Source organism: Amblyomma maculatum, chromosome 2, assembly GCF_055883805.1.
Source record: "Amblyomma maculatum isolate TAMU_Amacu chromosome 2, ASM5588380v1, whole genome shotgun sequence".
NCBI lineage: Eukaryota > Metazoa > Arthropoda > Arachnida > Ixodida > Ixodidae > Amblyomma > Amblyomma maculatum.
In genome coordinates this window covers 142088206-142102298 of record NC_139345.1, presented here as the reverse complement: position 1 = coordinate 142102298, position 14093 = coordinate 142088206, and the positions used below count along the sequence as shown (strand labels likewise).

At 47.5% G+C, this 14093-nt stretch overlaps 1 protein-coding gene across 2 annotated transcripts; it reads right to left on the bottom strand.

Annotated features, from left to right (window-relative positions):
- Positions 1-5756: 5756 nt before the first annotated feature.
- LOC146200083 ((3R)-3-hydroxyacyl-CoA dehydrogenase-like) lies at positions 5757-7845 on the bottom strand. Of its 2 annotated transcripts, none has more exons than XM_084592866.1 (3): positions 7533-7845; positions 7147-7343; positions 5757-6399 (listed from the first exon to the last, which is right to left on the bottom strand). In XM_084592866.1, the coding sequence occupies exons 1-3, from the start codon at positions 7681-7683 to the stop codon at positions 5983-5985; spliced, it is 765 nt and encodes a 254-aa protein (XP_084448992.1). In that variant the 5' UTR covers positions 7684-7845; the 3' UTR covers positions 5757-5982. The 2 variants fall into 2 exon arrangements, with proteins under 2 accessions (XP_084448992.1, XP_084448993.1); XM_084592867.1 differs by having other exon boundaries at positions 7147-7340; positions 7533-7843.
- Between the last annotated feature and the right edge of the window lie 6248 nt (positions 7846-14093).

Sequence of the window (14093 nt, the reverse complement as noted above, 5' to 3'; positions counted from 1 at the left end):
AATTCGAAAAACGTCATCACCGATTCGCGAGAGCCTGTCTGAACTATAGGCTGGGACGGGCTCCCCCGCTTGCCCTGCGCATACTGCAATCTAGCTGCCGATACGCAGACCCAACTCCGCATAACTTGATTTGAGCCCCGGTCACCAGGAACTCCAGGGAAACAAAGAGGCCGATCAGGCCGCCCCCGCACTCTCCCCGAGCTGTGTCCCTGTCCTTTGAAGCCTACAGCCAATCAGACAGTCTGGTCCTTACGTTCAAAGACATCACCGATTACTACAACGAGGAACACAGGTGCTATCCGCCCCAATAATTATGCATCGCGCTGTAGGGCACATCCATATCAAAATTTTCACCAGCACTGTACTGTGCCTGGCGGTGCTTAATCAATACATCATTTGATGGCGGCGCGCCAGTACTGTGAGCAGGTGGCTGACACCTTCCACGTGGTCTGGACGTGCCACGAAACCCATCTATTTCCCCCAACCCGAACCCAACCAGGGAGGACTAGGGGGTGGCCCTCCTCGGCTGTCAAGACGTATGCGGGCGGCGTTGCTTGCCAATGGGGCCCCGGAATAGGGACTCCACCTAGTATTGTGAGGGGAGGGGCCAGTAAACTCCTAACCCAATCACCTTTATGTTAGCCATGAAATGGGTAATAAATGTTTTAATCACCATCACCACCAACTGGCCCAACAATCTACACTGTTGCCTGTCGGTGGCACCTGAAATTCAAATAATGCAGACTTCGCGTTGAAATGCAAGATCGTAAGCTATTATGTTTGAAGGCTGAATGTGTCGATCGCCATGCACGTGATGACTCACTCGTTGCACGCGTTGCTTTACTTCAACGCAACGAAGTGGTGCCCTTATGTGGTTACTAGGTCGGCCACCATGACCCTCTGGAGGTCTGCGTTGAAGTGAAGAGGCGTCCCTCTGCGACCACTGCTTCGGCCGCTACAGCTCTCCGAAGGTCTGCAGTGAAGCGTCGTCCCTCTGTACCAATGGTGCGGCCACCACGGCCCTCCAGAGGTCTGCGACCTAGTGGCGTAACTCGGCGACCACTGGTCCCGCCCCCATGGCCCTCCGAAGGTCGTCCTCATTAGTGTTTCGAGGACGAAAGGTTGTCGCTGTGAGTTCCTCACAAAAGCTGGGTCTTCACTAGTAATTGTGTTTCATATCATACTGAATTGTCTGCTACCACTTCGAACCCTCTACATTAAACGAGTGGGTCACATTTTTGTCAGCAATGGTAGATGTAGGTGGTCCTAACTTTGCACCTGTCCGACTGGTTTATATAGACCTTTTTAGTTTCGATGCCTGGGTGCAGCCATCTTAGTTTGATGGTGGCGCCCCGTATAAGCCAAACTGCGGAACGTCCGCTCCGGCGCCTCATGACGCCATCTTGGGCTGCGCTGTGCGTGTTGATGCTGCGATGCGGCAGTGTAAAAGTGCTGTTTCGCGGTGCTCGTGAAAGCTATCCGACACCTTGGTGCTATTTGTGCTTTATTTGAGCGCGCCAGGAAACCGTATACCATCCGTTTGACATAGCGGCTGCTGTTGGAAACAGCACAGCGGCCGGGGTGGCTGCGAAGCACTGCGCTCCGCTTCGGCAGTGAGGATGTATCTGTTATATCTTTCACAATACATGTATTTTCAATTATATATTATTATCGCAATGGTAACTGCACACACAAACACACAGCGAATGAACCGTATGGGCAGCTACCGAATTCGGAATGCAGATACTGCGAAAGATGCTTTCCAGATATCGCCGCATTGATTTCAACATGAAGTGCGACCCATTTCGATATACGATCGTGCTGTCCTGCTTCAACAATGTATACTTTCAAGTTTAACTACTGTTCAAGACCAGCAATTGAAAGAAGTAGGGTGTAAAGTATCATCCGTCGACGTTTAAATAAAGCCTTGGTGTTCGTCCTGCTGCGACACAACATCGTATACCCCCGTCCCGTACATCGTAGCAGCATCGCTTGCACGGCGTATTGTTCACCAAAACGTCAAAAAACGTGCGCTCTCAGCGGCACCATGAAAGGAAACGACAAGTTCACAGCACATACGGCAGCGCTTACGAAAGCGGCGCCGCCCGCTGGCGCGGCGGACTACGGCACTCTCGTCGAGCACTATCCCTAGTCGTCGCTAGGCCTAAATTGTTTCGCATCGAAAGAACATCCGACGACGCTTTGTAATTGCTCAGCGCTAGATTAAATGGTCTCTCATGGAACTGCCGATCCCGTAGTATCAGTAAAAGAAAGATGTAAATTTCGGTGACGCCTTAGCAGCGGAGCCAGCGTACGGACGGTGAGCCGCGCGCCGCACCAGCGGTAATGTGTTGCGTAACTTATTTTTACCTATTGCAATTATCAATAACTATGGGTCAGAAATCCGCAGTAAAGATTTTTTTTCTTTTCGCTGTCGGCTTATGTTTAAGTGAAGAACAGATTATAGCACGCTGTTGCGTTGGCGGAAAAGATCCACCGTATCGTTGGCGCGGAGGGCTTGCGGGAGGCATGGCCTGCCCGGCGTGCGTGGCTACTACGGCGGAGGAAGTGAAGTGGGCATCATATTCGTGATACCGTCATTGGTACTAAGTTTATCTGGCTTACATAAAACGTTCATAACCTAATTAAATAAGGTTAGATTGGAAAGCGGTGAAGCAGAAACATATCACAGCCGAACTCATACTGTCGATGCATGCTTCTCGCATACGCTCTCGGCAATCATGTTGCGATTTCTTTGATTTTTCGCGTAGTCCACGATCACGAATTGCTGTCCCGATGACATTATCACTAAAAGGGGCGCTAATAAAGGTATTTAAGTCTCTCGAACGACAATATACCGAGGTGCAAGGCCGCTCTGCTATGCATGAAGCGTACGAATGCACAGCCCACTCGGTACTGGCAACAATAGGCCGGCGCAAGGAATCTGGTTAGAGAGTATTTTCATCCTCTCCTGCTCGCTCTCGGTAAAACGGTCAAGCAGACAACTCTATATCCACACTCATTACTCACGCAGCTGACGACCAGTTCAGAGAGCGTATATTGAGAGGCTCCCTGAAATTCTCTCTCTTCCGCAGCACAACCGTTTGAGCTAGCCAGACCGCCGTTGCTACATTTTGAAACAATCGCTCCGACCGATTTATTCTCTGAGTGCGAAGCGTTTGCAACGGGAGGACAGCTAGTGCCCTTATGCGACTGTGAATTAGCGTCTTCATTACTAATCCTCTGAGTGGGTGCGCACCTGTAAAGTCACCTTTATGACGTCGTTTTAGTGCCTTATGCAGCTACAACAAGGTGTCCTAAGCTTAATTACTTCACCACCCAGAGTAATTGTCTACCAAACTGCGGTGGGGTAACAACCGCCTATACACTGCGTCAAATTAGCCGTTCTATTTATACGCGCGCCTCATTGTGGTCCCGAACGTGACGCCCAGATTTTGTCATTTACGTCAATGTCAGCACATACGTTACGTCATGAAACGTCATTTTGACATCACATTATGATGTACATACGCGACCTGTTTCCCGCTACACAACGTCAGCCAGACAGAGTCAAGGAAGCGCCCCTTGACAGTTAGCAGTGCATTTCACCCCATTCCTAATACAAGCACAAGCAGCAGCAATAGCTTGGCTAAAAATTCGTTTTCATGGTCACGTCTTTTTACGTCACCGCAAAAAGCCGTTTCTGATGGAAATAAAAGTTGTGCAACCAACCAACCATTTCGACAGCGGACAATTTCGCGCCGCAATTTAGAAAGACATATTCTGAGAACCGATCACAAAATGTGGCGCCGAACGGTGGCCATACGTGTCTAGAATAAGGCCCTCTGACTAAGGATCCGACTGACTTTCGCATAAAACTCTCTCCCTCTTCTCTATTAATGAAACATTTTCATCATCATCCCCATCGTCGCTCATAAAGAGTAATATTAAGCATGATAAGTGGTCGGTAGGCTGAAACTCTTTCCCTCTATCGTAATTTTTCTTTCATGCTTGCCCTGATGGCACCGTCGTATGCTTGTCGATATAGCCAAGCAGGTTCGCGTGCACTGGATGCCGATACAGCTGTTAAGTATGTTCAGGAGGAGGGTAAACAACCTTGACGCCACGAGATACTAGCCCACATGCGACACACATGTGCGGGAGCAGATTTAAAAAAGCAGTTGTTTGGGAGCAGGTACAACTGAGTAAGAGACGAAGCATGTGCAATGCGGCTCACAAATACTCGGCTTTTGACTTTTCAGCGCAGCTAAAACCACTTTTTTTTTTTTTTTTTTGTCGGGAGTATATGGATAGATGTTTTTTTATGAAAGGAAATGCAGAGAGGTTGGCTGGAATGATTAAAATGGCCGGCTACTCCGCACTGGGGAAGGGAGAAGAAAGAGGATAATGGATGGGTGACGATGTGGGAGAAGGCATATAAAATATATACACAGGCACAGCAGTTTGCTTTACAAGCGCGAATCAAGACCGATGGCACACAAAAAACAGCAGACCCCGCACTGCCTGGACACCCTTGTCCTGTTAAACGCCCAGCAGCAGTTCCTCCGACAGAGACCTCTTGCCCAAACGCTTCAAGGAAACGGCTAGCGCATTTATTTCATGCGCATACAGTGGGCACACTAATAATATATGGTCCATAGTCTCGGGGATGCCGCAAATTAAACATTCCGGGGAGTCCACCTGTCCAATTACATGTAAGTACCTGCGCGTGAAAGCCACGTTTAAACGCAGTTTATGTAGTAAGCATGCATGATGGCGTGGAATTTCACGCCCAACATAAAATGTCATTGTTAATCGAGCCTTCTTGGATGGATGTGTCGGATGTCTGGCTGTGCCCAGTAAGTTGCCGTAGCATTATTCATACAGTTCGTAAGAAGACACGTCGTATCCGCTCTTGAAAAAGGCCCAGCTGGTTGGAGACCATTGCTGAGGGCACGTTTTGCTTCAACATCGCCCTGTTCATTTCCATGGAGTCCGTAGTGGGTAGGGGTACATTGAAACATTATCTTGTGGCCTTGCAGTCGATCAGGTATAAGGAACTTATGAGGTTTAGTTCCAGAGACTGGTAGGAGGTGTGGCGTAAGAAATGTTCCACAAATTGCAATGCTGTCTTTGAATCCGTGAATATATGCCATTTTCGAGGTGGTTCACCACATATGTAGCGAATGGATTTCCGAAGGGCTACACGTTCAGCAGCGGTTGACGTAGAAGTATGTCCCAAAAGGAAATGTGGAGCCTTTTCGGAGCGGGTATGACCACAGCTGCAGCGAATGTCTATGCTACAGCTGTGTTCGGGAGAGAGTGTGCAAAGCACTCGCTTGAAAATCTGGAAACACATGAGGTGTGACTACTTTGAAGCAAGAAAAATAATAATATGATGCTATAATAAAGCAAGAACACTCGAAGTTATTCGCCATTGCATAATATTCTCTCGGCTTATAAAATTCTTAAAAGCTGGTTTTCTAGGCCTCAGCGGTATCATTATATGATTATTTTCCGTGCCCATGAAGAAGGCGAAAAACCATTTTCTTTATTTGCATTGGTATTTCGAACGTTCAGAATAGCGAGCACGCCGTGTAGTTTCCTTTCTTTTCACACTTTGACAGTACATCTTCTATTTCAAAGAGCGCCTCTTGGGATGTGGGTAGACGCGTTGCTGACTACTTTTGACCATCGTCTCACCCGCAGGTCTAATGAATTGCGCTTTATTCGTCGTACCATGAGAAAAGAACTCATTTGGAACATAAACCACAATTTTATTTCACCTTGTTCGTAATTTAGAAGGCACTGAAGGGAATAAGAGCGCATGGACGAGGAAGCAAAGAAGGGAGACAAAACTGGTGCTGAGCCAGTCTTGTCGCCCTTCTTTGTACCTCATGTCTGCGCTGTTATGCCCTCCAGTACGTACCAACTAGGTTTTATTTTACCAGGCACTACGTTCGCGAGTTTTCGCGAGAAGTGTCACATCCCGAACCCTCCGGTAACTTCCAGTGCAGCACCAGTGACGAAGGAACTGGCTGGCGAGCAAAGGAACTTGATGGCTTCGGCGATCTCACTAGGCTGGGCAGCCCTTTTCAGCGGAGTCGTGGAAATGAGGAAACCTTCCATGTCTGCGGTCAGCAGCGCTGCCGACAGAGGGGTTTTCGTGTATCCCGGCAACACGGCGTTGCAGCGAATGCCGTACGGTGCAAATTCTTGCGCCGCCGTCTTTGTGAGGGTTAAGACACCAGCCTTAGAAGCGGCGTATGGGCCGAAATCAGCATAACCACTCTTGGCGACGATGGTAGCTATGGTCACGATAGAAGCGCCGCCCTCCGGAAGTGATGCCCCATAACTGGTAATGCAACGGCCGGCTCCCCGGACAACGAGAAAAGTGCCCTGTGAAAAGATACGCGATAGCGGTGGTATTGCGCTTTTCAAACAGTGCTCAAACTACATGTACACGCTGAAGTCACAACCATTCACCAGCACATAAACTGACGGCTACAGTGACTATCTGACTGCACGCTTTCACGCTTGGTTAAGAAGCATTTTTTTTTTCCACTGGATAGATTAGTGTCTGTTGTGTGTCTAAAACGATGTGCTATACACCGTTAATTAGGTGGCGCAGGGAGTGCCACGGCTACCTGACTATAATCTGAGAATAGGCCATGCGTGCTGAATATCTCTCATAACTCTGATATATTGCCCTAGTTTCTGATAGGGTTTCGCGTTGCCTCTAATTTCAGTTAGGAACAACACGCGACCGGTGTGCGCGTTTCCTAAACCGGTTATTGTTTTAAACATAAGAAAATTATCCAGTATTGCCGGTAGTTATCGGTAAAAGAACTACCATTAAAAGCGAAGACAGTTCAGTGCTGGTATGGTAGGTCGGGCTTAAGCCTCGAATCTGCTCGCCGGCTATGAGATGCGTGACAAAGGAGTACGCCGTTCTTATTTGCCGGCACACAGACGCATTCGTAATTGGTTTCCATCACACTATCAGCATCGCGCCAGAGATTAGTACCAGTACATGGGTTATAAAAATCACGTGTCATGATCACTCGGCCACCATGGCGGGTCTCAAAAAGCGCAAAAAGAAACCTTGCTAGGGCGTTGCCACTTTCGCGCTAGTTGCCATCTTACCTTCAAATTAACCCCGATGACTTCGTTGAACTCCTCATCGGTACAATTGATGATTGATCCTCTTGGTGATATACCGGCGGAGTTGACAACTATGCTTAGCGGTTGCGGAAATGTGTCCTTGATGATGTTGAAGAGCCGCTCTACGGACGACGAGTCTCCCACGTCCACGAGCATGGCTTGGTGCTCGGCATCACCTGCTTGCATAAGATAAGACAGTGACGAACAGAGTTGGTTGGGATATCGTAAGGAATAAAACCGCAGAAAGACAGGTGTGTTGTTACCTTGCGTCTGTCCTGTCGTTCCTGCGGCTTTTATTTTCCTTACGATGCAGCATGATCGGATGTTGCACCAAATACGGTATCGGCACGTTCAATATCTATACTGACCTGGAATCGCCTGCGCCACAGTCTTTGCAGCTTCTAGCTGTTTGTCAGCGATGATTACGGTAGCACCTTCTGCTGCGAGAACGTGGCAAACAGCCTCGCCAATTCCACTCGCTCCTCCAGTCACCAAGGCCAGCCGTCCGATGAGAGACATCGTTCTTCAAAGCTCACCTCGAAGAGCTACTTCTGGGCCTTTTGTATAACCTGCAACTGCCAACAAGCTGCTGTGACTTGGAACAAGTGTTCTGATATAGCACCCAGACACTACATCATCTCTGCTATCAGCCTTGTGCGTGTACGTCGAGTGTTTTCCAAGTAGCCGACTCGCGGGAGAATTATTAATGCACACAGGGAGCTCACTGAACGCCGCTATCGCTAAACAAGATATCGACTCTTTCGTTCGCTTGGAAAGGTCAGGCATGTTGGATGATAAGAGGACACAGAAATTTTGAGGTCACGCAGGCGGACTACAGATAAAGTGAGTGTCTACGTAGCTCAAAGTGAACTCTCTATAACAAATATTTTCTGAAGTCCCTGTGCTTGGACGGGCATGCTAGGGAGGCTCATTACGCAAAGGACTGCTGCACATTAGTACTAGCTATAATTTGCAACGTATGCTTCTTTGACTGAACAGTTCCCCCTATGAAATGTTTTTAAGGGGAAAGCCATTCTAGGCTCATGGTCCTCCAGTACGGCGTCTCTCATAGCCTGAGTTGCTTTGGGACGTTAAACCCCACAAACCAAACCAAACCATTCTAGGCTCATGGAACGAAATCCCGTGCGCGAGAGTTGCGCGCGAGATTTGAGCCCGAAATTTGTCATATTCCGCGCGGTTCCGTGCGATGTGTTCTTGTCTAGCGTTCTTGCCATCTGAAATCCCACACTTGAACGCGCGCCAAGTAACGCCACGCGACAGGAGCGATGGTGCACCGTCCAAACTCACACTTGCCAGAGAAAGTGACAGATACTGCACCCTTCCTTTCCTGTAAACCAATTATATTTATATGTAGCACTGCAACGAACAGCGATAAGAGGCAAACGATGAGAGGCAAATAATAGGGTTGGGTTGGGTTGTGGGGTTTAACGTCCCAAAGCGGCTATGAGAGACGCCGTAGTGGAGGGCTCCGGAAATTTCGACCACCTGGGGTTCTTTAACGTGCACTGACATCGCACAGCACACGGGCGCCTTGCTTTTCGCCTCCATCGAAAAGCGGCCGCCGAGGCCGGGATTCGATGTAGGCTTTCGCCATTCTACCTTTAAAGGCCCACTGTCCACCCTCCGGTCGAAAATATTTTCTTCCCCGGTGACTGTGAGACTTCGCCCCTAGAACGCAAGGCCGCAAAATGTTTTTGAAAAGAGTAACTAATAACGCAGTTACAGCCACCGCAATCACCCGATTCTGTCATGCTTCTCTCCTTCCGTTCCCTCCCAAAGGTTTTTCACTCTCCTGCCCGAGGTCGTGTAGCCTCCGCAAGACAAATTCCCTTTCCTCCTCCGCGTTTGGCGGGAGGTGGGGCGTGGCACTCCGCGAGCACGAAAAAAAAAAAAAAAAAAAACGGCCGAGGGAGTGCGCGCCGTTGGATTCAGTCTGGCCGTGGCGAGGGAAGAGCGCGCAGCGAGCGGTAGACACCCATCCTTTTCCCGTCAGTCAGCGAGACGGACCAATGGACGTCGTTCGCGGTACGTACGTCATTACTGTGGCCCGTCGGGCCAGCGCAGGAAACGGGGAAGCTGGCTTCCCAAAGGAGAGCATGAGAGAGCTTTGAATTGTATTTTCGATGCTTTGCGGCGCGCGTGTCACTGTAGCATTTTGCACAGACTATCTCCGGTACCTGATCGAAACACTGGGCTCCTTTGCTTAAAAGGGCCTTCCCTGGACAGTGGCCCTTTAAGAGACATCTAAGAGACCCTAATATTTTTTATCACCCTCGAATTAGACGAAAGATTGTCCAGACTGGTGGACTTGGAAAATATTTGATCCGGTGCTTATGCAGTTTTGCGTTCCCAGCGAATGATTACAGTGACGTTAGCTTTCCGTTAAGCGCTGCTAGGTGTTCCTGTCTGGCTCCCGTGTTTTGTAGATATTCAATTAATGAAGTTGTTCAGAATACTAGGTAAGTAATTTACACAGAGAATCTATCAATAAAATAACAGGCGAAAATGTGGCACTACCTGACATGCGATGAAAGACAAGAGAACCAGAAGATACAACTGCTATAAAATGGAAGTACGTTAAAACGACTATGTTATTGTGGTGCAAGCGCCAATGGTATCACCAATAGCTTATGCGGAAATTAGGTAAAATTATAATTTTATAATATTCTATAGTACGCCGGCTGCTATGCTTCTGCATTATCACTTCGCTTACTTACACATCCTAATCCTGGGTAGGCCTACGCAAGGAGATGGAAGGAAGATTAGGTCGCAAAAGTTGCTTCTCGAAGACTGGATTTCTAATGTCATCTTTCAATGACCATTTTCTTTTTGATCTTCTAGGAATATCCACTGCACACCACTGGATGTCCACGAAAAGCTATCGCACCCCACCACCTTCACTTCCTCCACTTCTCACTTCTCTGTGCGTGGTGTCACTATTTCGACGCCACTAGGTCGTCGACAATTTACTTGGTGGCGCACCCTTCGAAGGTCAGCGCGCTAGATGGTACACCTCGCCATGGTGTCTGGAGTCTGCGTTCAACTTATCGAAGTGAGGAGCGCTAAGTACCATAGCTTCCTTTCAAGCCGTCGCTTATTAAAATATAGTTAGTTTTTGTGGCGCATCCTTCGCCGAGAGTGCGGTGTTGTTGTTGCGACTTTTGCTCTCGTTTTTTTTTTCCACTCCATCTTACATCATTACATTATTTCTTGTTCATCGAAGCGTAGCTGTGGTGTTTGATGCTGTTCATTTATACCGTTATTCTTCATCTGTGATCATTTCTAAGTAGTCTTCCTTCGATTCATGTGCCGCCATTTCCTCAGCCTCCAACTTTATTGTTAGCCCTTGTCATTCTTGTACCAACTCTCATCTCTTGCCCGGCCTTTCCTTGAGTTCGAGGCCACAAAAAGCCTTCTTCAGACCCATAAAGCATATCTTAAAGAATTGCTGACACTTGTAAGTGAAACATCATCTCTGGGCCCAGGTATATTTGTAGAATACGACCGTAGTCAAGACCGCAATGTTTTATATATAAAGAAAATGTGCAGATTTGCTTGCTTTCGAGACTACCATGGCCTTTCTATAGTTACCCGCAAGTTTAATTAGACACTTATTGTAACACGACGATGCGTTCTCCTGACTATTTTGGACCAAAGAGCGGCCAATGGGATTAGTAATTTCTTTAATTCCCAATGATATTTATTCCTGATTCCTATATTGGTTTTAGGTTTGTTTATTGAACAAATGTGATTAGGGAGGCCATTTATGCAAATAAGGGGGTGCCTGATGTAACACTACATGTGAATGAGTCATAGTTAGCATTGACTTTCTGCTTTCGCCATACAATGAAACGCTGCCCACCTTAGTATGGTAGTCTGTGTTTACTTTGCTTAAGATAAAGAAGATGTTGAGAGATAACGTGAAATTTTGATTCCACACCCTGAAACGTAAATCATTCAAAGAGCAATGATCACTTGTAGATTACAAACCGTTAGTGAAGGTTAGAGTTGTTTCTCAGATTAGTAAAATTGCCTGAGTCTGTGTTCATGCGTGGTAAAGTACCATAAATAAAATGCATGAAATTCATCTTCATTATCATGAGCCACACTATACCCACCGCAGGGCGAAGGTATCTCCCATGTTCCTCCAATGAACTCGGTCCTGTGCTAGCTGCATCCATTTGACCCCTGCGAACGTCTTAGCCTAATCCGCCCATCTGACTTTCTGCTGGCCCTTTTTATCTTTCTTTCACTTGGAATACAATTTGTTACCATAAGCGAACATTGGTTGTTTCCTCTGTGCGATACATCTCCTACCCATGCCCATTTTTTTTATTGATTTCTACTAGGATTTCATTAACTCGAGTTATTTCTCTGACCAACTCTGCGCGCTTCCTTTCTCTTAACATTACACCTACCGTTTTTGGTTCCATCACTCTTTGATGTTATTATTCTGTTTCTTTGTCCTTGTCCCCTCCTTGCTGAAAGCTCTTATTATTCCCCTGCAGCTGTATTTCTTATCAGTACCTTTGGAATGCCTGTACCCTTTCAAGAAAGGCGTGGCAGTATCGAGCCTGCTTTTGGTGCTTACTGATCGTCCACTCCGCATTGCAGTTTTTCCGGCTACTGCCACTTTTTATTTTCTTTTTCAAGCCATGGGATCACAGGTTCCAGACTCAGAAATTCATACCGAAGATACATTATTTCACTCCTTGTCATTTTTCTTTCTCACCCACCCACCGTCCTCCCTCCCCCTCCCTGGCTTTTCTTCTTCGGAGGCAAACGCGAATCCGCCTTTTTCACAAGGCCGCTCTGCGCATGCGCGCCTCTCCTCTGGTTGAAAACAAAGCACCAATCCCAGCTGCGCACGCGCAGTTCTTGGCCTCCGCGATCGGCGCAGCCTGAGCTTATCTCGGAGGCCATGTGTAGTTCATATTCGTGACATGCGTATGCGATAGATGGCGGTAGCTGTCAAGAACACACGCCGTCATTTCGCTGGCGGCTGCATCTCCCAAGGACGTTTTCAACCAGAATAGCCACTTGGGCATGTTAGTTATGCATCTTGAAGTAACAGCGCGGAACGTGGACGGAAGCACAAGATTAGAAGACGACACAACAAGCGCTGCGTTGCGCTCGTTGTGCACACGACGTAGCACACGAATTTTCAATTACTCCCATAGGGCGCCACAGCTTGTGAAAAAGGCCATAAGAGCTTTTTTCTTTTAATTCTTCAATTTTTTCATAAATTGGTATACCCTTTCGTCCTTTCCTTTACGAAATGTTTAGTCTTAAACTTCTAACTTTGTCCCCTTTCTGCTTTTCAGGCACCATGCAATCTTGCAAACACTTTTTGCTAACTTCCTCTGCAGATTCTTTTATCCGACCAACTGTTATCTCCCAACCCTAGGACGTCAGCAAGACTAGCACTAAGGCGCCTCGATATTACCGCGTGTCTCCGCGTTCAGGGTGGTGACACGCCGGATGGCGGCGCCATTTCGGTGCATCAGTTGCATAGGCTCGCCGTCGCGGTAAATTGTGCGCGGCTGGAATTCTTAACGGTGCTCGAGCATGGCACCAGCTTCGCTCATGCTTTAAGCATTCGCGGTGTATGATCATCTAGGGCAACTTTGCGGTAAAGCAAATACCAATGCAGCAAGAATGGTGGTAAAAACAAGCTCACACGTAGTATGGAACTTTCAACTAGGCACTACTTTTCAGTGAGATTTCTTTCGTGCATGTGCGATGACTCCGTTATTCAGCAGGCACGACTATTAAATGTGAAATACACGTTTTTTGTCTATAGTTTTTATAAGTAATAGTAATAGTAGTAATAGTAATAGTAAGGTCTTTCAAAGAAAGGCCAGCTTGCTTCAATAAGTGAAGAGGCCTCTTGGATAAAAGATGTAAACAACGCATTTTATTTGCTCGAGCCTTCCACAGAGATTGAAGTCACCAATTTCAAAAGGTTCAATTGTTGAACTTGTTGGTTGTCTCTCATTGTGATTTCATTATTCGTGAAAAGAAGAGGCAAGAGAAAGCGACACCGAACAAAAGTGCTACTCGCGTCTATTTATTGGTGCTGCTATGGAGGTACTCAAAACCAACACTAAAGTCAACTATCACGGATGCGTGGAGCCCTCTTTGCGCAGCACCGGGAAGCAGCGCAAGCTCCACTGGTAGTGACGTTTGGCGATAGTTCTGTAGTCTTAACCTCACATGGATTAACGCACCCACTTCCCTTTTAGGCCTCAGGTTATCCTTGCGAATAAGATTAATAAGCGTCAGGAATTAATAAAAAATGGGTGTGGTTTAGCTCTGATTAACACTAGTTGAACTGCGAAAGCAACGAAGTTTCTTTTGCCTGCTACATTATTCCCCTATCACGTCCTATCAGTGTAAGGTGCTACATTATCGGGGACATTTAAGCTCATCCTTTAAGTATATGACGCGATAGCGTAAGCTACCAGCCCACATTAAATGTAACGCTTCCATCAAGCCGTATAGACGTGCCTGCGTGTCGTAGGGGTAACGAGAATGAAAACGGTTCTGGCAGGCTGATTCTGACATCACCCTCCCATATGAAAGGAGCGACCCGAGTTGGCAGCTCCTGCCCGTGGCGTAGGGGTAACGTGAATTCAAATGTCATGGCAGGCTGATTTTTTTATGAGGAGACCGTACGTAGTGGGACTACGTAGGACGTAGTGTTAGACGACCTGGGAAACTTTTACGTGCACTGACATCATACAGAACACGGGTGCCTTTTGCGTCTCCTGTTAAGACGTAGCTACCACGGCCGAGATTGAACCCGCGTAACCGCTGTCAGCAGCCGGCTGCTTTCTGAACCACCGTGGTATGCTGACGCGCCGGCGGGAAAAGCAAACCAGCATATCGGGAGTTTCTGCACCCTT